At 35.9% G+C, this 27,532-nt stretch overlaps 1 protein-coding gene across 1 annotated transcript in view; it reads left to right on the top strand.

Moving 5' to 3' along the window:
• Smc1b (structural maintenance of chromosomes 1B) overlaps positions 1-27,532 on the top strand; it is a 58,719-nt gene that overhangs the window by 7,821 nt on the left and 23,366 nt on the right. The window contains exons 5-15 of the mRNA XM_034516749.2: positions 137-375; positions 2,089-2,347; positions 3,220-3,360; positions 7,767-7,849; positions 8,627-8,834; positions 10,576-10,761; positions 12,419-12,598; positions 15,858-16,004; positions 23,241-23,378; positions 23,656-23,772; positions 24,543-24,649. Coding sequence (XP_034372640.1) covers positions 137-375; positions 2,089-2,347; positions 3,220-3,360; positions 7,767-7,849; positions 8,627-8,834; positions 10,576-10,761; positions 12,419-12,598; positions 15,858-16,004; positions 23,241-23,378; positions 23,656-23,772; positions 24,543-24,649 — 1,805 coding nt within the window. The remainder of the gene's footprint in view (positions 1-136; positions 376-2,088; positions 2,348-3,219; positions 3,361-7,766; positions 7,850-8,626; positions 8,835-10,575; positions 10,762-12,418; positions 12,599-15,857; positions 16,005-23,240; positions 23,379-23,655; positions 23,773-24,542; positions 24,650-27,532) is intronic.

Below are 27,532 nucleotides of genomic sequence, written 5' to 3'. Positions count from 1 at the left end.
ATAATGAGAGTGAGAAAGCAGGGAAGAGATTATTCTTTCTACGACGTTTCACTAGCGATAGTGTGCTAATACAGTAGTTGAGTTCATGAGCAGAAGCTTAAATGTGTGTTCTTTACCTTCCCCTGTCCATGTATAGGCGGAACGTTACCAAAGTCTCCTTGAAGAATTGAGAATAAACAAGATACAACTGATGCTTTTCCAACTATATTATAATGAGGAAAAAATCAATGCTTTAAACACTGAATTAGAGCATATGGACAGGAATTTAAATGTTGTAAAAGACACTCTTTCTCACCATGAGAACATAATTAAAGCTAAGAAAAAGGATTATGGAATGTTAACTAGACAACTACAGCAAACAGCAAAAGAACTAAAGTAAGTTTTTAAAGTAGATGTTAGCAGTTAACAATTTTTATGGCATTTATTGAATCTGTGTGCACATATGTTCATGTGTTGTGTGTGTACACTTATGCATCATTTCATGCTTACTGAAGCATGCATGTGGAGGCCAGAGGATAATCTGCAAAAGTCAGTTCTCTCCTTTCACCATGTAGGCTCTAGGAATTGAAATCAGGTTAATTTTGTCAGCAAATATCTTTATCCAACTGAGTCATTTCTTGGGTCCCACAGTTGTGTTTCATGTAAATGGGGAAAATATAATTGACATTTAGAAGTTGCTATGTTTGAGGAGACAGTATTGGGGACTGAACTTAGAGTTTTACACTTGATAGGCAAGTGCTTTACCACTGAGATATATTCTCAGCTTAGAAATTAAATTTTTAAAAATTTGTATTTATTTATTTTTTGTTCTTCTGTTTTGTTTTAGACATAGTCTCACTGTGTATCCCTGGCTGCCCTCAAACTCACAGGGATCTGCCTGCCTCTGACTCCTGAGTACTGAGATTAAAAGTGTGCACCATCATCTCTGGTGGAAATCAACTTTATAAAGTGAACATTTTAGTTGGGAATGTCTCTAGATACACAGATAAGTTATAAAGATCATGCCTTTCTCTCATGTTCCCATGCTATTTCTTCTACTATTAACATATTACATTAATATAGTCTGTAGTTGCAAAAAGAAGGGAGAGTTGAATAGCAGAAGCAGAGGGGTATTTTTTAAGTGGTTAAACTATGAATTTGTCAAAATTAAACTATAGCACCAAGAGTGAACCTTAATGTAAACAAAAATTTAAAAACTGATGTAAGAGAGGGATACCAAATGAATTGCAAAATGTGATAAAACACTAACTATATTACAAATGTATTATTAACTTTATTAGTGGAGTGGAAAGAGAAAGTGGTGGATTAAGTAATTTTTAGATTTTAAATTATGTTTGTATATGTATATAAGAATACTAAGTGCAAGTGCCTCTGGAAGTATAAGATCTCCTAGAATTGGAATTACAAATAGTTATGAGCCACCCAGCATGGCTAGGGGAATTTAATTCTGGTTCTCTCTGAGAGCAATACTGTCAACTCCTAAGCCACCTTGCTTAAGTAATTTTAAAATCCATAGATTTTAAAAGAAGATATATTACACAGAAGCACTATATTATTAAGTGTAAAATTGTTTCTCATGGGGGAAAGTGCTGGTTTTTTTTTTTTAAGGCAGGGTTTCTCTGTGTAGCCCTGGCTGTCCTAGATCTTGCTCTGTAGACCGGGCTTACCTCGAACTCAGAGCTCCTCCTGCCTCTGCCTCCCGAGTGCTGTGATTAAAGGTGTATGTGATTACCAACAGCAATAAACAAAACAAAACAGAATCTCAATAGTACTATTTTCTTTGGTAACTACAGATATGTCTAACAATCTCTGCAAGCTGATTTTTAGAATTTAACTTTGAATATTATTTGATCTAAATACTTTCCTTTTGGCCAGGGTTGGTGATTCATATTCATGCCTTTAGTCCTGGCACATGGGAGGCAGAGACAGAAAGATTGCTGCATTCAAAGCCAGCTTTGTATACATCGCTAGTTCCAGTTTAACCAGGGCTACATAGTGAGACCCTGACTCCAAAGAAATAAAAATATAAGTAAAATAATAAATTAATACTTGCTTATATGCTAAAAATAAAATATTTTTTCTTTTTAGATCTGTTGAAGCAGTTTTAAATCAGAAGAGACCTCAGTACATTAAAGCTAAAGAAAACACTTCTCACCATCTAAAAAAATTGGATTTGTCTAAGAAATTGATAACAGACAATGAAAAACAATGTTCTAAACAGGAGGATGGCATACAAGCCTTAGTGGCAGAACTGGTTGATTTAGATAGAGCATGGAGAAGTTTTGAAAAGCAGATGGAAGAGAAAATCTTACACAAAGGGCGAGACATTGAATTGGAAAATAGTCAGGTGAAAAAAAATGAAAATACTGGCAACATTTTTTATTGTTTAATTTCTATTTTTAATTAGAAAAAATTAAGAGATAACCCCTATGATAATTTATTAAGATTGGCCCTAGAATGTAAGTTGTAGGAATTAGTTTTTTTAAATCTGTTTATAGAATCAGAATTTAATCTTGATACTAAGGTATTTTTCCATCATATAGTTAGATGGTGTTATAACATTTATAGATTAATTAAATCCTGGTACTACCTGGAATTATATAGTAATAAAGGTTAGGTAATCATTACTATTTTAAAGACAAAACACTTCTCTCTTAGATATATAAATGTAAAGATCAGCTATATGTGGCTTTGAAGAGACTTAATTGACAAGGGAAACTAAGATGATTTTAACTGTTCAATGATGTGTTAATAGTCAGTGTAATACAGTATACAAGATTAAACTTATTAATCAGTAAAACATACAGCTAACCAAAAATATGTAAGTCAGTTTTCAAATATTCTTTCAATAAAAGTATCATTATTCATCTCTCTCATTGAGCTATGCTAATCTTGTATCACAATATACATATGCCAAAATAATTATGACTAGAAAAGTAAAGTACCATTTTTCTCCGGATTGTTTTTTTCCTAAAGTATCATTTTCTCCAGATTACTTTTTTCCTAGATTTTTTTTACCAAGACCTTATTATAGAGTTTGTCTTGATTACTTTGTTATACTATTTACAGAATTTTTAATAAGGAAAATTTCATATTAAGTTCACATATTTTACCTGGAGAAGATGGTTAATTATGATCTAATTTGTATAAAGATTTGATGAGAATGGGATGTCATATAATTTCATTAAGGTGAGTAATATGTCAATGCTGTTTATATAGCTGGATCGTTACAAAGAGCTCAAGGAGCGAGTCAGACGGAAGGTGGGTATAATGACTCAACAACTGGAAAAACTTCAGTGGGAACAGAAGGCAGAAAAAGAAAGACTGGCATTTGAAAAGAGGAGGCATGGAGACGCTCAGGTACCATGGATTCTATAGTCATAGTTTAGAATTAATTGTAGTGAGATGTTGCTCCCTGTTGTATTACCTTTTCAATATATAAGTGGATTTATATCAAACACAAGACCTTTTAAAAATTCTGAGGGCCTAGGAGCATATAGCTGGTAGAACACTGATGTTCTGGGTTTGATTTCCCAAGCACAGCAAAATAATTAATTCTGGTTTCTCTGTTGTCCTTAGAATTTTTATTTATGCCGGGTGGTGGTGGCGCACGCCTTTAATCCCAGCACTTGGGAGGCAGAGGCAGGTGGATTTCTGAGTTCGAGGCCAGCCTGGTCTACAGAGTGAGTTCCAGGACAGCTAGGGCTACACAGAGAAACCCTGTCTCAAAAAAACAAACAAAAAAAGAATTTTTATTTATGTTCCCTTTATGAACATGGTCTGAGCATGCACTTTAATTCAGTAGTGTGAGGAGGATGATAGGGAGAGTGGGACATTAAATACATTTAGCTCTCTGTATCTGTGGGTCTTGAAGTAGTGGATTCAATTGAGGATCAACAATACTCAGGGTAGAAATGTTTACTGGACATTGTTTTAGTATTTCTTGTCATTCCCTAAGCAATACAATATAATACCTATCTATATAGCATTTACACTTTGCTAGGTATTGTAAGTCTTCCAGAGAGGATTTTAAGTCTATAGGAAGATATGTGTCATTATATGTGAATACTCTGTCATTTTATATAAGGATTTGAATATATGTAAATTAGCCAAACAATCATGGGTTCTAGAATTGTTCCTCAAATATGTTGCCCAAGAGGAGCTAGTCAGTCTGTGTTGGGAACAAGTGTTAAGATAGTATTATATTCTTCCTCAGAGTAAGACTTGGCTTCCAGCCTATCTTGCTCTTTACTTACTGTGTATACTCTCAGTAAACAATTTATTAGATTGGGGTGGAGAGCTTTACATTTTGCATTTGTATGTACAGTCAGGAAAAGTATAGATAGGAGAGAAAGATCCCTGAATCTAATGTCTTTCCCAACTGTCAACTGTTTCTCCCAATCATTACTCCCTTAGTTCCCCTCAGTCTGCTTAAACAGTTTCTTCTCCCAGTTTTCCCAATACTATCAGCTCCAAACTATAACAACTGTTCTGGCCTATCTGCTCAGCTCAGCCTCCCCTGACGTAAGTGTCTCTGAACAATACCTTCTCTACCAACTGCCTTCTCTTCTCACTCTGCTAGCCCAACTCACTTCCAACTCTCAGCCTCAGCTGGCTTTTTTTACATCCATCCTGTTTCCAGAATCCAAGAGGCAACCAACATAGCCAACATAGCATCATATATCAAGCAGTTCTGACAGCTAAGAATTCTTATAGGGCCAGTTGACTAGCAACTGGGGATCCTTTTTTTTTTTTTTTTTTTTTTTTTTTTTTTTTTGGTTTTTCGAGACAGGGTTTCTCTGTGTAGTCCTGGCTGACCTGGAACTCACTCTGTAGACCAGGCTGGCCTCAAACTCAGAAATCCGCCTGCCTCTGCCTCCCAAGTGCTGGGATTAAAGGCGTGTGCCACCACCGCCTGGCCCTGGGGATCCTTTAAAGAGCCAGGTGCACAAGATAAATCACACTACAAAGCCAAGCTCACAGTGAAGGACAAACTTAATAGTCACTCCCTCTTAATGTTTTATGACTCCTTTTCTAAAGACTAAGGATTGGGCATAAGATTACAGTTACTGCACACTCAACAATAAAAGTTCATCATACATTATGAGGTTTCTCTGAGCCACCCTGATATATAGCATGCTAAGTGCTGCTGTAAGTCCAATTTGTGGTGATTGTTTCTAAGCTTTGGGTTTTCTCTTACCTGTATTTGAACATCTAGCTCTCAGACCTTCAAAACTCCAACGTGTGTTTTTTCCAGGTGCTACTTCAGGTTCTTCAGGTTAGGTTGTTGAACAAACAACTAAGTCAATCTTGGACCCTAAACTGAACTTCAGATCTCACCAAAATGTGTTCTGCACAGTCTTTCATGCCTGATTATGACTTTAATTTTATTAGTTGCTCAGGTCAAGAATGTGGAGCTAGTCTTTGACACTCTTTTAGAAAACTGTTGGCTTTACCTTGAAAATACAAGAGTCTGACTATGTTTTTCCATTTCTACTGCTATCACTTTTGTCCATGTTACCATACTTTTGGTTTTGGATCAGTTCAGTAGCCTACCAGCTTCTGTTGCTACCACTCTTTATCCTACACAGTAGTTGCAGCATAGCAGCCAGTAATACGTTCAGTAAGTCAAATCATGAAGTTGGCTCTTTGATTTCTCCAGAGGCTTCCCAAGTTACAAAGTTCTTAAGTGACCTACATGGGTCTACTTGAGTTGTTGCTCCGTTTTTCTTCCTGTTTTCCTTTCTTTGATCTGTTGTATTGGCCTCCTGTTAACATTACAAACATGTTTCTTCATGAGAATTTCCATCTGCAAAAGCAGTTAAGTTCTTGTAATCACTGACCTATTTCTCTAGCCCCTGAATGGATTTTTTTTTCCTTTTTGAGACAGTGTCTCACTATGAATCCCTGGCTGGCCTGGAACTCACCATGTAGACCAAGCTGGCTTTGAACTCACAGAGGTCTGCCTTTCTTAGCCCCCTGAGTAGTGGGAATAAATGGGTGTACTGCCATGCCCAGCTCTAAATGGACTTAAGTGAGATAGTAGAATTTCAGTGTTGGACTTCTTAATTTCAATATGTGCATTCCATTAGAAAAGAAGCTGTCTTGCCTTATTTTGGAGGGAGACATATACGTGTGTGTGTGTGTGTGTGTGTGTGTGCGCGCGCGCACGCATGTGTGCTTTAATTCACACACACACACACACACACACACACACACACACACACACGAGCTCATGTGCCTGTTTGTATTGGTCCAGAGCTCAGAAGAACATAGCAAGTATTTTGCTCCATCACTCTCCTAATATGCTTGAGACAAGGTTTCTTACTGAACCTGGAGCTAGGGTGTCAGCCTGCAAGCCCTAGCAGTTCTTCTGTCTCAGTCTCCATAGCACAGGGGTTACAGGTGTCCACAGCCACTCCTGACTTTATGTGGGGATTTGATCTAAGGTTGTCATATTTGTGTAATTGTCTGAGTCAGCTCATCTTGGTCATTTTCGTAACTTTGGCACCTAGTACAATAGATGTTTGCTTCATGGATTATCATTGATTAAATGGAAGAAAGATTAAAGGTTAAAAATCTGAAACTATTTGGAGACTACTCTCCCCATCCATCCAGTTTCTCTTCCCTGGGAAGTTAAAGCTCCCCTTTCAGTTTTATCCCTGGGTGACTAAATGGGAAACTGAAAAACTAAACAATTCATAAATACCTTACATTGTTGTATTGTTTTGTTTATTATTAGTTATTGTAAATGTGATTGGTGCACGTGCATGGTATGTCTAGGATTCAGTGCTATGTTTTTAGACATCTTAGAACCTGTCTTTCTCAGGTGACAGTGTCTACTGCTCTGCAGTATTTAGATTTAATGGTAAAGGAAAAAATAGAACAAGACTTGTATGAAGTCCTCTCCTTGTGCCTGGTAGTTGCCCTGTACTTGCATCATGGTGATACTTAACTATTATAATCACTTATTTTCTTGAGGATAGGAACTATCCCACTTACTATTATACCTCTAGTTTCTACCACATGGAAGCCAGTGAATGGATAGTTATTGAATGAATAAGTTTGAAAGATAGATATGAACTATGTAGGTACTTGAAAATGTTTGAACTGGAGAGAGAGCACTTGTCAATCTTTCAGGATTTAATTCCTAGCGCATACATGGTGGCTCACAGTAACTCATAACTCCTTTTCCAGAGGATCTGACACTGTGGGTACCAGACAGGAATGTGGTGTATATACATACATGCAGGCAAAACACTCATAAACATAAAATAAGTAAATCTAGAAATACTAAAAAATACGCTAGAAGTTTGAATTTACCAGTAAAATCACTGGAGACCAAATATTACAGCAAATACAGTCAGATTTGATCCCCAGTTTATTAGCTATAAAAGCTTTATATTAGCTGGCCTTTTCAAAATTAATTTTTCTTTTATATTTTTTCTTAATTTTAAAATTACATTTATTTATATATTTGTGTGTGTGCCCATGCATGCCCAAACACACTATGATGTACTTGTAGAAGTCAGAAAACAACTTGAGAGCATTGGCTCTTTCCTTCTCTTATGTTCAGTGGTTGAAAAGAGTTAGTTCATCAGGCTTAACAGCAAGCACCTGCTAAGCCATCACACGAACCCTAAATATTTTCATATAATCATATTTGATGCATTTCAAACTTTTAACAACTTATAGCATAATTCTATATGTGTCATCTTATTAGTTTAGAACATTGTAATTAATTTTAGTTTTATTTCCTATTGTAGGGAAATCTAAAACAAATAAAAGAACAAATAGAAGAGCATAAAAAACGAATAGAGAAATTGGAGGAATATACAAAGACGTGCATGTAAGTAGGAAAACAATCTTTGTAGCTTTTTCATATCTAAATTAGCCAGTATATTCTCTAAGTAGCAAATGAATGTTACTAATGTGTGATATTCTCATTCCTTTGTCTTTAAAATTATACTTACCACATAATAAATATATATAAAATTTGAAGACAAAAATAAATGTTTAAAATTTGAAGATATAAATATATAGTGGTGGTAAAACTTAAATCTCCTTTTGACATTGACATTTCATAAGTAAATAATGAATTGTAGGGGCTGGAAAGGTGGCTCAGTAGTTAAGAACACAGGTTGCTCTTGCAGAGGACTGGGTTTGATTCAAAGCACCCACTCAAAACTATCTGTAGTTCCAGATCCAGAGGATACAGTGCCCTCTTCTGGCTTCCATAGGCACTAACTACATAAATGTTCACAGAATAAACACAAAATAAACCTAAATATTTTTTAAATGGTAATGAATTGTGTCTTGAAAGCTAATTCATAATATTCAATCTACCACTAAGGAATTTTAGATGAGTTTGCATTGATATTAAGCATGTGATGATTGCTCTGGTTTATATTGATCTACTCTTACTCTCATAGTAACCAGAAATATGTATTTTCAAATGAACAGAAATTACCAAAAAGCTCTTTTGCCTGTTTAGTGTTAGGTATGTTTTTTTTTTATTTCTTTTTTAATTGATAGAACACGACTCCATTTTCATACATTGTCAGACAAGAATGTTTTATGTTTTAATAAACTGATTTTTTGGTTGTTATTCTTGTTACTTTTGTAGAGATTGCTTAGAAGATAAAAAACAGCAAGAAGAAGCCCTGATAAAAGAAATTGACAATACAAAATCAAGAATGTCTGAAGTTAATGAAGAATTGAGTCTTATTAGAAATGAATTGCAGAATGCTGGAATTGATAACCATGAGGGAAAACGTCAACGGAAAAGAGCAGAAGTTCTGGAATGCCTTAAAAGACTTTACCCAGATTCTGTGGTAATTGGAATTAATTTTAAAGGCTATGTTCTCTCATTCTTACAAATAGTGTTCTTACTTGAGATTGGAAACATAACTGTTGTAAGGAAGCAGAATTATTTTAGAAATGTTGTGTTTTGTATTTGACAATTTATATGTAAAATATAATAGTAAATAGAGCAAGAGATGATTTCAAATTATAAGTATTGAAAAAAATGGTTACATGAACACAGTGCCTAACTAGTATACATTATGACTGATATCCCCAGAGGAAACATGGTATGAAGTAGTCTTGGCCCTCTCAACAAGAAACCTCTATGCTCAAGTTCTTCATAATTTTGACAGGTATCACTGCCATATTTTCATTTTCTCTCTGTACCCAGTAGTCTTTCATACTGAGGACTTTGGCCAAAATGCAATGCTATCTTGTTACATGAGGTGTTAGCCTCACAACATTGTTTTCTATTATATTAGGGGTCTCACTTCTGCCTCAGTGTGCCCTGTGATTTCCTTATGGCCTAGTTTTTACTATTTGACACTTCACCATTGCTCTGTTCCACCTACATTATCTCCTTTACACTGTCTTACTAGAATGTCTTTTTTTTTTGTTTTTTTTTTTTTGTTTTTGTTTTTCAAGACAGGGTTTCTCTGTGTAGCCCTGGCTATCCAGGAACTCACTCTGTAGACCAGACTGGCTTCGAACTCAGAAATCCGCCTGCCTCTGCCTCCCAAGTGCTGGGATTAAAGGCATGTGCCACCACCGCCCGGCATCTTTTTTTTTTTTTTTTTCAAGAAACTGTGTGTGTGTGTGGGGGGAGACCTGAAACTAGAGCCTCATGTATGTGAGGTAAACATTCTACCAACTGAGTTATATATCCCCAAGTCTTTGTTCAATCTTTACTTTGAATCATGGATAATAATAGAGGAAAGGGGCTATGTTGCTCAATCTTGCTTCTTCAATTCATAACAAAATGATACAATCCTATTGTTAAAAATCCCAGTAGTTCAGCAATCATATCTAATGGCAGAAAATAGCTATTGTGTAGATTTCTTTTTAAACAGAGAAAAGGCTGAAGAGATGGCTCAATAATTTAAATATAGTTTTGGTTGTTCTGAACTCAGTAGAAGCCAAGCTGGTTAATTGACTAAATTCTGAAAATTTTTATCCACTATTCCTTAATTTGCCAAGAAGCATCACTTATATACTTGTTTCCTTTCAGAAGTGGAGGGAATTGATTTTCCTAGTTTTTAAAAACTAGGAAATCGGGAGAGGGAGGACCTCTAATGCTCTCTCAATGTAGAGAAGACTCAATTCCTCATTGAGCGAGGACATTTTGAATCCCTCCCACCAAATAAGGTGTTTTTCTACACAAGACAGGATCGCATTAAAACAGGATGTTAATTTAAAACTCCAAGAGGGAGAGAATGAGATGTTACAAACAGTGTGTTTTTATCAGCTGAGCCCTTGTGTTTCCCACCCTCTAGGGAGAGTGAGTAGAGCAGGAATGTGGATTCAGTCACCTACTGCTCAAGGAAGGCACTTGATTTACTCTGTGGGAAAGCAGTCAAGAGGTTGTCCATTGTCAAAAATCAAAGGTCCACATTAAAATATAAGAATTCAGATGAATTTAAATGTAACTATTAAATTGGACATATAAATTGTATGTATTTATCTGTCATGCTTTGTTACATTAGAAAACAATGAATTATATGTTTCTCATTAATGTATTTGTTTTCTTCTTTTGTTCTGCAACCTACAAAGTTTGGAAGACTGCTTGATCTGTGTCATCCTATTCATAAGAAATACCAGCTGGCTGTGACTAAGCTTTTTGGCCGGTACATGGTTGCCATTGTTGTAGCCTCAGAAAAGGTAGCGAAAGATTGTATTCGATTTCTGAAGGAGGAAAGATCTGAACCTGAGACATTCCTTGCTCTAGATTACCTTGATGTAAGAATTTTAATATTTAGTATTTATTAATTACCAAATTTAATGCCTTTATTGCTCCAAACTGGCAGCTATGGAATAGGGGTAGGGTGGGTACAAGTGGTGTAACTTGGGTGCCAGTTAGCCAGTTATTCAAGTGGCTGATGTTTCTGAACTTCAGGTGAATAATATCAAGCAGTTGCTGCTATCTTCTGTGATTCATGTTATTTTTTCCTAATCTAGTATTGCTACAATTCTTAATGTCTTCCATTTCAATCCTGGAGACGAACTCATTATGTAGACCAGGCTGGCTTCAAACTTTTGAGACTTGCCTGCCTCTGCTTCCTGAGTGTTGGGATTAAAGGGATATACCACTATACCTGGGAAAAAATCATTTTTATTTATTACTCATTTGAATTTTTCAAGGCAAACTCATATTTTACAACAGTATGATACAGGAGAGTCTGAATGATGGCTTAGCAGTTAAAAATATGGCTGCTCTTACAAAAGATCTGCATTAGATTCCCAGTGCACCTCCATAGCAGCTAACAATCATCTGTAACTCCAGTCCTAGGGTATTTGACACCCTCTTCTGGTCTCTGTGGGCACTTCATACATGTGGTATGCAGGCATACATTCAGACAAAAAAATTTCAATTAATTAAAATCTTATACAGGAAAAAAACAATAACAGCAAAAATCTTATACTGGATCATCAAATGACTCAGTAGATATAAGTGCTTGTTTTACCAAGCATGACAACTTGAGTTCAAGATTTAGTCCCTCTACTCACATGGTAGAAGGAGAGGAACCAATTCCCACAGGTTGTCCTCTGTACTTCCGGAGACATGCTAGAGGATACCTCCACACACACACAGACTCTCCTTTTCTTTCTCTCTCTCTCTCTCTCTCTCTCTCTCTCTCTCTCTCTCTCTCTCTCTTTCTTTTCTAAATAAATAAATAAATGTAAAAAATAAACTTATACAGAAATATAAAAGGAAAATTCCCTTTTAGTACATAGTTCTCTTATATTTTTGGTTGTGAGCCTAGCCTTTAACAGCTGAGCCATCTCTCCAGCCCTAGTACACAGTTCTCAAATACTACATTAGAGGTTTTCTATACACTCAGGCTATATAAACATACATATGTATGTATCTACTGTTCCCATGTGCATACATATATACCTTTTAATATACACAGGATTTTTGTTTAACAGAAATGAGATTTGCTAGTTTCCAATAATCCATGGCAGATATATTTATGATTTGTAGACAGAAATCTGAAAATACATCGATAATCTGAAGGCTGTCCTGATTATTTCATACTAGAAGGTTTTGGTTTCATTTCATTTTTTAGATCTGTAGTACTGTGCTGCTTTTGGGTACATACCTAAGTGTCTACTGCATCCCACTGTGTTTTATGATGTAAAGAACACAAAGCACTTCTTATTTATTGTTTTGTTCCAACTAGCTAGTGGCAGTTGAATCTGGAAGTTCTTGTGGCTTTTGATAAAGTTTCCATATTTTTGAAAAATGTTACATGACATAATGTGTTTTTACTAAAAGTGCATTTCATAGAAGAGCATTTTGTTAAGCCGTGGCTATACTGTGGAAAGAATATAATAAGCCTTTGGTTTTTATTTTAGTCTAGTTAATATACCAATTTTCCTTTTAACCCTTCAGATCAAGCCAATCAATGAACGTCTAAGGGAAATTAAGGGCTGTAAGATGATGATTGATGTTATAAAGACCCAGTTTCCTCAGCTGAAGAAAGTGATTCAGTTTGTTTGTGGAAATGGCCTTGTTTGTGAGACTGTGGAAGAAGCAAGACATATTGCATTCGATGGACCTGAAAGACGGAAGGTAAGAGACTTGATCACTCTTCCAACTAAGTTGAAGTGTGTTCATTCGTTCATTCAGTCTCTACCTCCCCCCTTTTACTTGTATGTTCTTTTCAATGTGGAAAACCAGTATAGGAAAGCCTAAGATGCTTTCATTTGCTGATTTTTGTTTTGAGACAGAGTCTCATGTAGCTCAGACTGGCTTTCAGCATGTTATATAGCTGAGGATAACTGTGGTGACTATGCTCTTCCTGCCTCTGCCCCCAAGTACTGAGATCAGAGACATGCATTGTCCTACCCATCTGTGCATGCACTGAAGATTAAACTCAGGGCTTTGTGTATTTAGGCAAGCACCCCACCAACTAAGCTACATCCTCAGCTCTTCAGTTGAATTTTATAAAATTAACTTTTGTAACATTTTCTATATCACAAATTGTATTTTAGAAATTTGATTTATTTCAGTATTCTAAGGTATTTGAGTTTTTCCCTTTGTGTGGAATAAATGTCCTTGTTGATCTCTGTATTTTCCCTGCATTGCTTTACATTTAAATAGCAGGAAAGATTTTTTGTTGCTTACTTTACATTTTTTTTGTTCTTAGATAACATAATGGGAATACTTTTTATGTTGAAGCTTAACACAGTTATGTTTAAAATAGCACAGTTGAAATGTTACTGAGTACTAAGCTTTCAAGGGAGTGATTTTTCTTTTAAAAATAAACATTTAGGGGCAGAGGAGATGGCTTAATAGCTAAGAATGCTTCCTTTACAAGCATGCTGTCCTGCTTTCAAATTCATAGCACCTATATAAGCCAAGCATGACTCAACATACCTGTAACTCTAGCATTAGAGGGTAGAGACATTTGGATCCCAAGATCTGTCTGGTTAATCTAAATAACAAGCTTCTAGTTTAGTGAGAAACTGTCTCAGAATAGTAAGACAGAGAGCAATAGACATAGAGACCCCATATCCTGCTCTGGCCTCTCTCTCTCTCTCTCTCTCTCTCTCTCTCTCTCTCTCTCTCTCTCTATATATATATATATATATATATATATATATATATACCTCCCCATGCATGCATGCACACACACAAATATATTTTATTACATAGACAATTTATCTTTAGTTGATCAATGCTAAATTATTGCTCAAGTAATTATTTATTTTTATTTTATAAAGTATACCAATGCTTAAGTGCCTAAGCCATAAATAAGACTGGTGATGCTATATCGTAAGTAGTTATGTGACATTAGGTAAATTTCTAAACTCTTAATTTTTTCTTATCTAAAACTGAGGAGATAATACTCTCATAAAATTATAAAGCTTATATTAAGTGACATCAAGCATAAAGCTGCCAGAATGCCTAGGAAATAATCCTTAGCAAGTGGTAGCCACTTCATGAACAATTAACAGTTTTCTAAAATGTCTAGTATCAAAAATCAATGCAAGATAAGCTTTTCTTCTAAGAATCTCCATTCTCACATTTAGCATTTTTCTAAAATAATGAATGCTAGATATTTTGTAAAATAAGTTTTTATGTTATGTGTATGGGTGTTTTGCCTCTGCATGTATATCTGTGCGTATGTGTGTCCGGTACCCCATGGAGGCTGGAAAAGGTTATCAGCTTTCTTGGAACTGGAGTTATATTATAAACTTCCATGTGGATCCTGGGAATCTAACTTAGGTCTTCTGGAGCAGTCAGTGCTCTTAACCACTGGACCATCTCTCCAGCCCTTTAAAATAGATTTTTAAAGATTGTGTACTCAGTTTTAAAAAGCCATTTGAAGATAAGGTGATTTGTCCCTAATTTAATTCATATTTACAATTTATTTTTTGTTTACAACAACATGCTTTATCTCATATTGTAACATGTTCTTAGTATTTTATGATTTTAATTGGTTTATTTGCATATAAACAGTATTTCAGAAATGTAAAAAAAAAAAAAAAGTTCTCTGTATTTTAGTTTAGTAAAATGATTTGAATAGATGCCACATTTTCACCGAAATTCTTTCATCTTTAATTTGTACTTTTGATAGCCTATAGACATTCATATTTTAAAACTACATTTCAAGTAACATTATAAAATAATCTGGTTTATTTAAATATATAGCACATATAATTTATACAATACCTACAAACAATATAATGTAAAATTAGGCATGGTGGCACACACCTGTAATCTCAAGATTTGGGAAGTAAAGGCAGGAGGGTCAGGAGTTCAAGGTCACCCAGTTACCCAGTGTGTTTCAGGCCAGTTTGAATTACATAAGATTCTGTCTCAAAAATAAAACAAAACAAAAAAACATAGCATTCTCACAGAGCTGGAGAGATGACTCAGCAATTTAGAACACTTGTTGCCTTCCAGAAGACCTGGGTTCAATTCTCAGCATGCCCAGAGTCAGTCACAACCATCTACAACTCTATTTATAATTAGAGAGGATCTGATGCTATCTTTTAGCCTCCACAAGCACCAGAAATGTACATGGCATACATACAGTCAAAACATTCATACACAAAATTTTACATCTTTAAAATCTAAGGGAAAAAGTTATCATCAAAAGAATAATATATAAGGCTGAGAGGGTAGAGTGCTTGCCTAGTATGCTTGACTGAGGCTTTAAGTTTTTTTCTTTACACCCACCCTGGCAAATATATACTAATGTGTAGTATGATGCCTGAAGGCATTTGTACATGCACATATTTCTCAGGAAAATATCTTAAGAATTTATATATAAGTTTTTATTATCTCTTAAGAAAGCGGCTGGGAGGCTAGGGCCAGGAACATTTCTCATTCTAATTTCGTAGAAAAATTTATAAAATGTTGAAAATTGATTAATTTATTTTATTAAAGCACTCACTTAGAGCACTGTAAACTCTGGGTAATTTATACCTTGACTCTAAATTTCATTCTGTATTTATTTTGGAGAATACAGTTGTTTGGGAATATCCTAAAGGTATTAAGTCATTTTTATAATATGCTGTTGATAATATATGTCAGAATCTTCAAAACAAAGAATCATGTAATGCAAATGATTTAATATTAAATATGGTTTTTGTTTCTTAGTTTTGTGTATGTTTAGAGCTAATATATAGCTTATTTTAAACCTCTATGGTAGCTTTTAATTTGTTGCCTAGTCTTAGTAAAATGGGTTTTATATTTGTGGTTTGTATTCCTCTTATTTTATTAGTAAAGTTCAAAAAGTGTTTTTCACATCTACAAAATCTCAGCTAGAAAAGGTATCTTAAAATACATTTCTCTAAGGTAAAATCTTTTTATGATGCAGGCAGTAGCACTTGATGGAACACTGTTTTTGAAATCTGGAGTGATCTCTGGAGGGTCAAGTGACTTAAAGCATAAAGCTCTGTGCTGGGATGAGAAAGAGTTACACAGTCTAAGAGACAAAAGAAGCCAACTAGTCCAAGAGCTAAAGGTAAATCCTCATCATAAAAATTATAAAATATTATGGAAAATAATTATGCAAAAACTAAGTATTTTTCTTATTAAAATAAGTCTGTGAATTGCTGGTTTACTGAACCTTTTTATTTTTCTTTTTTGGTTTTTCGTGACAAGTGCTGACTCTCGATATCCTGGAACTCACTGTGTAGACAAATCTGGCCTCCCCTGCCTCTGCCTCCCAAGTGCTGGGACTATAGGCATGTACTACCACATCTAGCTTCCTAGACACAGTTTTGTATTAGGTATTGTTGCCTATTTTAAGTTATTTGTATAATTAGATTAGTACTTACTCCTACATGTGGTACAGAATTTCTTCACATTTTTAAAAAGGTTTATTTTAGCCAGTTGTGGTGGCACATACCTATAATCTCAGCACTCTGGAGGCAAAACAGAGCAGGTAGATCTCTGTGAGTTCTAGGCCAACTTGATCTACGTAGTGAGCTCTAGGACAGGCAGAGACATATTGAGACTGTCTCAAAAAAATTTTTATTTTATTTGTGTATGTGCACGTATACGTGCAAGCATGTGTGTGATACTTGTACATGAATACAGATAATTGGTACCCAAAGAGGCTAGAAGAGGACATTGGATTCTCTTCCAGTAACTGGATTTACAGAAGGTTGTAAGCTACCATGTGGGTGCTGGGAATGGAACCCAAGTCCTCTGCAATGGCAACCAGTGCTCTTAACCTCTAAGAGGTTTCTCTAGCTCCAAGGGTATAATTTCTAAATAAAATGTCAATATAGAATCTTCATCAATATAGTAGAATATGTATGACTAGATAAAATTTGTTCTAAATAAGTACACATGTATTTTTTTGATATTACAATTTGCTGATTGGTTTTATATCAAACTGACATAAGCTAGAGTTGTTTGGGGAAGAGGAAAACTCAATTGAGAAAATATTCTTACCATATTGGTGTGTGGTGTGTTTTTCCTAAATGATGATTGATGTGAGAAAGCACAGTTCATTGTGAGCAGTGCCACCCCTAAGCTGGGGCTATTGGGTACTATACAAAAGCAGGTTCAGCAAGCTATGAGGAGAAAGCCAGTAAACTGCACTCTTGTATGGCTTCTGCATCAGTTCCTGCTTCCAGATTCCTTCCCTCCTTAAGTTCCTGCCCTGACCCCTCAATGATGGACTATTACCTACAAGTGTAAAATGAAATAAACCCTTCACTCCTCAAGTTGCTTTTTGTCATGGCAATGTAAGACCCCCGCAAGGGGACCCTCACCCAAGTCCGGAACTGCACGAACCCAAGGACACACGAGAGACCTTCTTGATGCAATTGCAGAGGAGGTTTAATGACGAGGGCCCTCGGGCCGGAACATATCTCACGCAGGAGATAGAGGTTCCGGCCCAGAACCCAGGAAATTTGGGATATTTATGGGTAGGGGTTGGGGGGAGTGGGAAAATTTGGCGCGCTTACATATGATTGGATATTTCAAACATCAGCAACTTGCAGAAGTGGCTACGTGCGAGCTGGCAGATGACTAGTTACTTTTGACCATGAAACCTTGGACTTCTCAGAAAGGGGGAGAGAAAAGTAAACACCAGATGGCCCATTACTCACTTGAGCTTATCTGGGCACGTCTTAGCATGCCTTTTCATTTGGGTCACCCTGCCTCTGTAGGGGCTTAATATTTTTATTATGACTATATTTAACCAATTGTTGGTGGTCTTTGCTGACCATGAATTTTTGTTATTGTTACAATGCTGCTTTCAAATTTTGTTCTCACAGCAAGGTGTTTTGTTGTTTGTTTTATTCTGTTTTGTTTTTTTTTTTGACACACTCTCTCTGTATAGGCCTGGCTGTCCTGGAACTCAGAGATCCATCTGTCTCTGCCTCCTGAGTGTTGGGATTAAAGAAAAACATGCACCACCACCACCCGTTTGTCATGGTGTTTTATCACAGCAGTAGAAACCCTAATTAGGACATACTTGATAATGTAACCCAAGATGTAATTGGAAGTTATATGCTTCTGTATAGAAAAGCATTTTTATTAAAATTTACAGCTAGGTCTAATTGAAATACCAAGTAAAAGAGTAATTGGTTTAGAGCTGAAGAGATGAGTGATGGCTATTTGTGGTCATCAACTTGATTAGATGTGGAATTAATTAAAACCCAAAAATGGAGGGTGCACTGGTGAGGGAGTTTTGTTTAATTTGAAGAGGGAAGATCTACTCCTAACCCAGATATTTGATGTGGGAAGACCCTCCTCTAATCTGAACCACATCTTCTGCTGGAAGCTTATATAAGGGCATGGAAGAAGAAAGCTTTACTCTTTTCCAGACTTTTCTAGCTTACTCTTACCTTGCTAGCAAATTTATTCTTTCACTGGCATTGAGCCTACTTTTTTGGGATTCTTTATACTGAAGACCAGCTGAGACATGTAGCCTCATGGACTGTAGAACTACTAGATTCTTGGACCTTCCATTCATAAGCAGCCATTGTTGGATTAGCTAGATCTACAGCCTGTAAGTCATTCTAATAAATTTCATAGATAGATAGATAGATAGATAGATAGATAGATAGATAGATAGATAGTCAGGTAGTCAGTCATTCTATAAATTTTCTTACTTTAGAGAACCCTAATACAGATTTTGGTATCAGAACTGGCTCTAGAGCAGCAGAACTTTAAGAATGAATAATAAGTACCTGGAATAAGCTTTCTAATTTTTTAGCACCTATACTTACTGAAGCCTCTGGGTGCTTGGAGAGTACTGAAAGCCCATAGTGTGGACTATTTTTACAAACTTAAGGAGACGAATCCATTTGACTACCCTGATAAACCAATATTGAGTTGCAACAAATTTGGTGACTTTGTATACAAAACATTTGACAGTTTGTGGAACAATAAGAAAAATTATGATGGTGATCTGTTGCTCCTAATACCTCTGGATAAATTGAAAAACACATTTATGAACTCTGAGAAAAAATTAACAAACTTCTAGCATCTCAGAATATGGCAAAAGACAACAATGGACTTAGTGATAAAATTGACTGGGTCCAGATGTGTATTAACAGTCTACAGGTCTCTATAAATGTTTCCTGAAAGAGAATCTCTCCAGCAGCTGCAGAGTTCAAGTTGCAGAAAATCAAGCTACAGTTTCATTATAAGTTTGGTTGAATACAGCAAAAATTCAAGTCCCAGCCTCAGAGGGTGTTAATTGTTAAAGAATAGGATCCTGTAACTTGGAATGGGCTGTATATGAGGACCCACTCTATTGAAGCTGAGAACTTTGATCTACCTTCTGGAGAAGATATATTGCCACCCTTTGGAATGTTGCTTTTTCTATCTTTGACAATACTGATGTCCTTTGGAGCCCATCAATAGTTGTCTCTAGACCTGTAACCAGACTTAAGGCAAAACAGGGTTCTAGAGGGGAGGTAGAAAGTATAGTCCATTGAACAGGTGCAAAACACTAAAAAAGAGCTTAATGAGCTTGCAAATTTATTCAAGCAGAAGTCTGAGAAATATGTGGAATAGATTTTAAGAATATGGGATAATGGTCAAAGGAACACAAAAACTAGATCAGCTGAGTGTATTGATACGGGTTTACTGAGATTCTAGGGTATAGTGAAGACTAGCTGAGATATCCAGCCTCATGGACTAACAACTACTTAATTCTTGGACCTTCCATCCATGGATAGGCATGTTTGATTAGCTGGAGCACAGCCTTTATATGGAGAGAGATTCCTTCTACAAAATGTTATGCTAGAGAACCCTGACTTACACAAGATGGCTTAACAGTTAAGAGATAGATCTTGCTTCTATAGCAGAAGACCTGAGTTTGTTTCCCAGTACCCAGGTTGGGCAGCTTACACTCACTGTAACTCTGGTTCCAGGGAGTCTGATGCCCTCTTCCAGCCTCCACAAGCACAGGGAACATATGGAATGTACACATAGACATACATACTCGACTATGAGAAAATATTTGGACAAAGAATCCTGTTAGTGACTGAAAGACAACACCCATATGGTCAGGATATATGAAGACATACTCTTGATAGTAAACAAATTGAGATTGGTTTATTCTTATAAGTTGGAATTTTCAGTACATAGTCCTAGTGAAAAAGAACATTTGTCTACTACTTACATACATTGAATATAAAAATTAATACCTCTAACCAGTCAGTCTCACTGTAGTGAATGTTTTGCATGAAAACACCAATACTAGAGAAACAATGGATGCCATTATTAAGATAGTATTTTAATAATTTTCCACAGTCATACTTTGGAAGCATCCATCAAAAGAAAGATTTTTTTTCCATTGAGCCAGAGAATTTTATTCCTAATATCTGGGTTATCTCAAATTCAGTTTCAATTATTGCTTCGTCTCTCAATAGTAGATTATACATTCCTATTTCCCCTTTTTATTTATTGGATATTTTATTTATTTAACATTTCAAATGTCATCCTCTTCCCATTTCCCCCCCTCCAAAAACCCCTTATCCCATCCCCCTCCTGCTTCTATGAGGTTGTGCCCCCACCCATCTACCCACTCTTACTTCCCCACCCTCAAATTCCCCCACACTGGGGCATCCAGCCTTCATGGGACCAAGGACCTCCTCTCCCACTGATGCCTGACAAGGCCATCCTCCCCTACATACACAGCTGGAGCCATGGGTCCTTCCATGTGTGTTCCCAGGCTGATGATTTAGACCCTGGGAGCTCTGGTTGGTTGGTATTGTCGCTCTCCCCATGGGGCTGCAAGCTCCTTCAGCTCCTTCAGTCTTCTCTCTGACTTCTCCATTGGGAACACCGTGATCAGTTCAATGGTTAGCTGCAAGCATCTGCCTCTGTATATGTCAGGCTCTAGCAGAGCCTCTCAGGATTACAGCTATATCAGGCTTCTGTCAGCATGCACTTCCTGGCATCCACAACAATGTATGCATTTAGTGATTGTACATGGGATGGATCCCCAAGTGGGGCAGTCTCTGGATGGCCCCTCCTTTAATCTCTGCTCCACACTTTGTCTTCATATTTGCTCCCGTGAGTATTTTGTTACTCCTTTTAGGAAGCACCCATACTTTGGTATTCCTTCTTCTTGAGCTTCTTGTGGTCTGTGAGTTGTATCTTGGGTATTGTGAGCTTTTGGTCTAATATCCACTTATCAGTGAGTGCAATACCATGTGTATTCTTTTGTGATTGGGTTCCCTCACTGAGGATGATATTTTCCAGTTCCATCCATTTGCCTACAAATTTCATGAAGTCATTGTTTTTTAATAGCTGAGTGGCACTCTATTGTGTAAATGTACCACATTTTCTGTATCCATTCCTTTGTTGAAGGACATCTGGGTTCTTTCTAGCTTCTGGCTATTATAAATAAGGCTACTGTGAACATAGTGGAGCATGTGTCCTTGTTATATGTTGGGGCATCTTCTTGGGTATATGCCCAGGAGTGGTATAGCTGGATCCTCAGGTAATGCTATGTCCAATTTTCTGAGGAACCACCAGACTGATTTCCAGAGTGGTTGTACCAGCTTGCAATCCCACCAATAATGGAGGAGTGTTCCTCTTTCTCCACATCCTCGACAGTATCAGCTATTACCTAGTTTTTGATCTTAGCCATTCTGACTGGTGTGAGGTGGAATCTCAGGGTTGTTTTGATTTGTATTTCCCTGATAACTAAGGATGTTCAACATTTCTTTAAGTTCTTTTCCATCATTTGAGTTTCCTCAGTTGAGAATTCTTTGTTTAGCTCTGTACCCCATTTTTAATAGAGTTATTTGATTGTCTGGAGTCTAATTTCTTGAGTTCTTTGTAAATATTGGATATTAGCCCTCTATCAGATGTAGGATTGGTAAAGATCTTTTCGCAATCTGTTGGTTGCTGTTTTGTCCTGTTGACAGTGTCCTTTGCATTACAGAAGCTTTGTGATTTTATGAGGTCCCATTTTTCAATTCTTTTTTTTGGGAGGGGGAGGGGGTTTTGTTTGTTTGGTTTTTTGTTGTTTTGGTTTTTTTTTTTTTTTTTTTTTTTTTTTGGTTTTTCGAGACAGGGTTTCTCTGTGTAGCCCTGGCTGTCCTGGAACTCACTCTGTAGACCAGGCTGGCCTCGAACTCAGAAATGCACCTGCCTCTGCCTCCAAAGTACTGGGATTAAAGGCGTGCGCCACCACCTCCCGGCACCATTTGTCAATTCTTAATCTTGGAGCATAAGCCATTGGTGTGCAGAAAAGCACATTTCATGTGATTTCAACTTTTCCAAAACAAATTCTCAAACCAATAGGTACAGAAACATATATATGTTTATATATTTTAAGGATTCACAGTAAAAAATACAGAGTGCTTCATTTACTTGTGGTTGCATATAGGGTAAGTGACGGCAAAAGGGAATGAAGAAGGCAAGCTCAAAGAAGATATTCTACAAGCATGTCAGATGACCCCAAAGACACTGGCAATATGCACTGAGTGGGATAGTCCTCATTTTTCACTTTTCATGCCTTTATTTTCTGTTAGAAAGTTTGTTAGTTTTTTGAGGAAGTTGTATACAGTCTTACTCTAGATGACAAATGTACTTTACACACCTAGTGTTTTTTTATATTTAAATTTTTATTTTATGATATATATGTGAAATACTCATGATATTTATGTATACATTTTATTTAGAAGCTTTATTATGTGTACATATATATCATGCATATGTATACTTTTGAGTATGTCTACATAGCTTTACTATATATACATATATAGCATATGAATGTTTTTGCCTGACTGTTTATTCACCATATAAATGCTGTTTCCATGGAGGCCAAAAGAGGGCATCAGACTCTTTGGGACTGGAGTACCAGCTACCCTCTGAGAATTGAGTACCAGGTTCCTCTGTAGGAGCGTCCAGTGCTCTTAGCTACCAAGTGTTCTCTTCAGCACTCCTACTCCTTTTTATGGGTATGTGTGTTTTGCCTGCACATGTTTGTGTACCACTGTCTGCCTGCAGAGGCCAGAAGGGGGCATTGGATTCTTTGGAACTGGAGTTACAGATGATTGTGAGATACCATGTGGGTGCTGGGAATTGAACTCACATTATCTGCAAAAGCAGTCAGTGCTCTTAGACACTGAGACATCTCTACATTCCCCATACCCTGTCTCTTATTAGAAGATATTGGATGATTGTATGTAAAATCAGTAAGTCTTTATTATGAAAGCACCGAAGAGTAAAAGTATTCTTCCACTGTAAAATGTTCTCATATTTCTCTGTTTAGGAGTTAATGAAGACACTCCGCAAGGAAACAGATCTGAAACAAATACAGACTTTAGTACAAGGAACCAATACACGACTCAAATATTCACAAAATGAACTAGAGATGATTAAAAAGAAGCACCTTGTTGCATTTTACCGGGTAATGTAAACTTGTCAAAAGTTTGATGGAAATGTATATCAGAACATAGAATTTTAAGAATGATGTTTACATAACCTTACATAATTATAGATACTTTATCCTACAGCTATATTATAGCCCTTGATAATTTTTATAGTATTTAATCATGTTATTTGGCTATGCCAGAGTCCTTTGTACTAAAGATTCTTCACTTATAATAAAAGACATTTATCATATTTATAGCCTTACTATTTAAAAAATAAAATAGTTGTTATTAAGCAGAATTTTTTCTTATTAGGAACAATCTCAGCTACAGAGTGAATTACTGAATATTGATTCTCAGTGTACTATGTTGAGTGAAGGAATCAACAAACAGCAACAAAAAATTGAAGAATTTCAAGATAAGATAGATAAGGTAATAAATACAGTGCTTGTTATTAAATGGCATATAGTATGCAGTTCTAGACTAGAGTCATGGTTTTTGGCTGTGTACATATGACTATGGAATCAAGACTAAATCAGGAAATCATCCTTTGAATACTGCTACTGTTCATGCCCAGAACAGAGCATAATATAAAGTATGATCTGACCAGTACTGAGGATCATAGAGTCTACATATATAGCTTCTCATGATTTTGGTTATCCAGTGGGATTAATGGTAGTTTACTGCTATATCAGTCATATTACATTCATGTTTAACTAAAATCCACTAGTTTTAACATAACTTACTACTAAAATACTATTGTATTTGAGACTAGATATTTTGTTGAATTGAGATTATGCCAGTCTTTTGGAATTTATTACTGATACCGTGCTCTAGCCTTGAGTTCTTTTCACTGTCCAAGATGTTTACTCATATAACAGATGGGTTTTTAAAAATATAGAATATTATATTTTGACATGGCTAAGATAAATAGAATAGCTACCTCTTTATATCAGATAGTGCATAATACCATCTAATGAAGCCATTTCATGAGCTTTTTCATATAGTTTTCTGAAAAATAAGTTTGATAACAGATGAACATAGTTTATGCAGATAAAAAAAGGGAAAGCACTGGGCTAAACGCACTGATTACCTTCTGGCCTAATTCATGGAAAGCTAAGAGCAAAAAGTTATATTTAAGTACTGCTTGTTTATTTTTTAAATGTGGTTAGTAAGTCAGTTGTTTTAAAATAATTTAAAAGGTAGAAGATGACATATTCCAAGACTTCTGTGAAGAAATTGGTGTAGAAAATATCCGTGAATTTGAGAACAAACATGTTAAACAGCAGCAAGAAAATGATCAAAAAAGGTATTTTTGTTTGAAATATTGGTAAGCAGTATTGGTATACATGTAAAGAAAAATATCCCCTAATTTAAAGGAATCATGCTTGAGGTAGGCTTTATTTCAGCTCAACAAGAAATAGTAATGGTGGGCTTATATCACAGTAGTTGATCACACTTGCCTTGCATATATAGATCCTGCCTTAGTTTGATATTCAGTACTACAGAGAGTAAAGAAGCTAGTAAAATTTAGTTTTCTACAAAGAAATCTCACAGAAACTAGAACAAAAAGGAAAACCATATTAGTTCTATTTATAAAGAACAATTTCTTTATAAAGAATTAACTTCTCCCAAAGTTAATCTATAGTTTAAATACCACCTATATGGACATGATTTTTTTAAGTAGACTAATTCTAAAGATCACATATGAAGTAAACAAGAAAAATGTGAAGGAGAGTAATGAGGAGTGGAAATAGAACTCCAATATTACACTTTATTTCATTTTAGAGATTTAAGTTTATATGTGAATATCTGTATGTAAGTTACATACACATGTGTGAGACTTTTTATAGAGGACAGAAAAGAGTGTCAGAGTCCCTGGAGCTGGAGTTAAAGGCAGTTAGAAGCCACCCTGTGTGTGCTGGGGAACCAAACTCAGCCCTCTTCTTTTTCTTTTTCTTTTTTTTTACTTTTCTTTTGGGGGGGGAGGGGTTGTTTGTTTGTTTGTTTGTTTGTTTGTTTGAAACAGGGTTTCTCTGTGTAGTTCGGACTGTTCTGGAACTCACTCTGTAGTAAACCGGACTGTCCTCAAATGCAGAGATATACCTGCCTCTGCTTCCCAAATGCCAGGATTAAAGGTGTGCACCACCATGACTGGCTTTGACCTTCTTCTAAAAGGGCAGCAAGACCACTAAGCCATCTCTCCAACCCCCGTTCCCAAATTTTAAAATGCTATACCTTGAGATACTAGATTATAAGTACAATCCTGAAATATACTCATGTCTACAAGGAGAGATTTGATATTTAATGTGAGTGAACAAAAGTTGAATTTTTTAATAAATTACATTGAGATAGATGTGATTCTAAAAACTCAATTCTCTTTTCATTCCTTACTAAAATTCAAGTTATATTCAAAACCTTAATGTAAAAAAACTAAAAACATGAAAGTAGTAGAATATGCCATAAGCAAATTTTGAAAATAATCTCCTGGAGCTAGAGAAATCACTCAAAGTTTAAAGGCACTGTACTGGTGACTCCTGCAGAGGTCCAGTGCTTAGTTTCCAGCACTGGTGTTGGAGGGCTTACAAGTGTCTGTAGCTTCAGCTCCAGGGCATTCAGCACTTTTTTGGCTCCTGTGAGCATCCACATGCATGTGGCATACACATACAGAGAAGGACACATAAACAAAGATTAAAAAATAAGCCAGGCAGTGGTGGTGCACACCTTTAGTTCCAGGAGGCAGAGGCGGGTGCATCTCTATGAATTTGAGGCCTGTGTCAGGACAGCCAGGACAGCCAGGACTTAGGAGTCAGACAGAGGCAGGAAGATTTCTGCCTTTCCGGGCCAGCCTGATCTATGTAGAAAGCTCCATGACAGCCAGGACTACATTAAGAGAGACCTTCTTTCCCCTTACTCTCCCCACAAAAAGAGAAAACGTTTTTCTCCTAAATCAAAATTATCAACAACAATCTTTCTATTAATCTCTATAATTTTTCCATATTCTGTTCATTCATTCAGCTTATATTTACTATGTGTTTTTCATGTCCTAGGCACCCTTCCTAAGAGCTGAGAGTACAACAATGGAGAAGGGTAATGACCCTTCTTCCTATTTTAGATCCTTTATATTTCACCATAGATTTTAAAATCAGTTTACAATTGCTATTCTTAAAAAGAACTTGTGAGATTTCTACCTGGATCATATTGAATTTAGAGATCAACTTGGAAATAATTGACCACTAAACACTGATCCACAAACATGTTGTATATTTTAGGTCATTTTTAATTTCACTTATTAATGGTCTTCAGTTTTCAATGTGAAATTAAGTCTTGTGCCTATTTCATGACATGTATTCCTAAGCATTTCATATCTTGTGTTCCTTAGAAAATTGAATTGTTTTTAAATTTTAGTTTAAAATTGTATGTTGGTAGTATATAGAAATAAAGTAATACCAGCAAGATGATTCTGTGAGAAAAGTACTTTGCATGCAGTCTTGTGACCTGAGCCCGGGATCCCAGATAAAGGTTCAAGGAGAGAATAGTTTTCACAAAGTTGTCCTTTGACCACACTTGCACAATGGCACATGTGCCTCCGCACACATATCATACACACATATACATCATAAATTATAATTTTTTTAATGAATTAAAATTAGTTTTTCTTAAATATATCTTTTATTCTGAAACTTGGCTAAATTCATTAGTTCCTTTAGCTCTTTGATAGATTCCTTAGGGTTTCTACATAGAGAATCATATTCTCAATAAATAAAAGGTTTTTGTTTCTTCCTGACTAGTTGGTATTTTTTCTTATCTCTTGCCTGTTGCACTAACTTCATAATATGGAATGAAAGAGGTGAGAACAGACATAGTCTTAAGGGCAAAGCAGTCAGACTTCTACAGTAAGATATATAAGCTTTAAAATACTTTTGTCAATTTCTTCATGGAAGTTCTCACTGTATTGAGTTGAGTTTTTAAAATATTTTCTCTGGTAACTATTTAGATGCTTATACAATTAGAGTTTTTAAAAATAATCTGCTAAGAAGTTTCAGTAATAAATTATATTGATTTTCAAATATTCAACAACCTTGCATACCTAAAATGAGCCCAATTTAGATATTATGTATTAACTATCCTTTCCAAATATTTTTGGATTTGCTAAAATATTGTTTGGAATTCTTGTGTCTTTTTTAAATGT

Source organism: Arvicanthis niloticus, chromosome 13, assembly GCF_011762505.2.
Source record: "Arvicanthis niloticus isolate mArvNil1 chromosome 13, mArvNil1.pat.X, whole genome shotgun sequence".
Classification (NCBI taxonomy): domain Eukaryota; kingdom Metazoa; phylum Chordata; class Mammalia; order Rodentia; family Muridae; genus Arvicanthis; species Arvicanthis niloticus.
The sequence above is the reverse complement of the archived record's forward strand: the minus strand, read 5'-3'. Positions and strand labels throughout refer to the sequence as shown.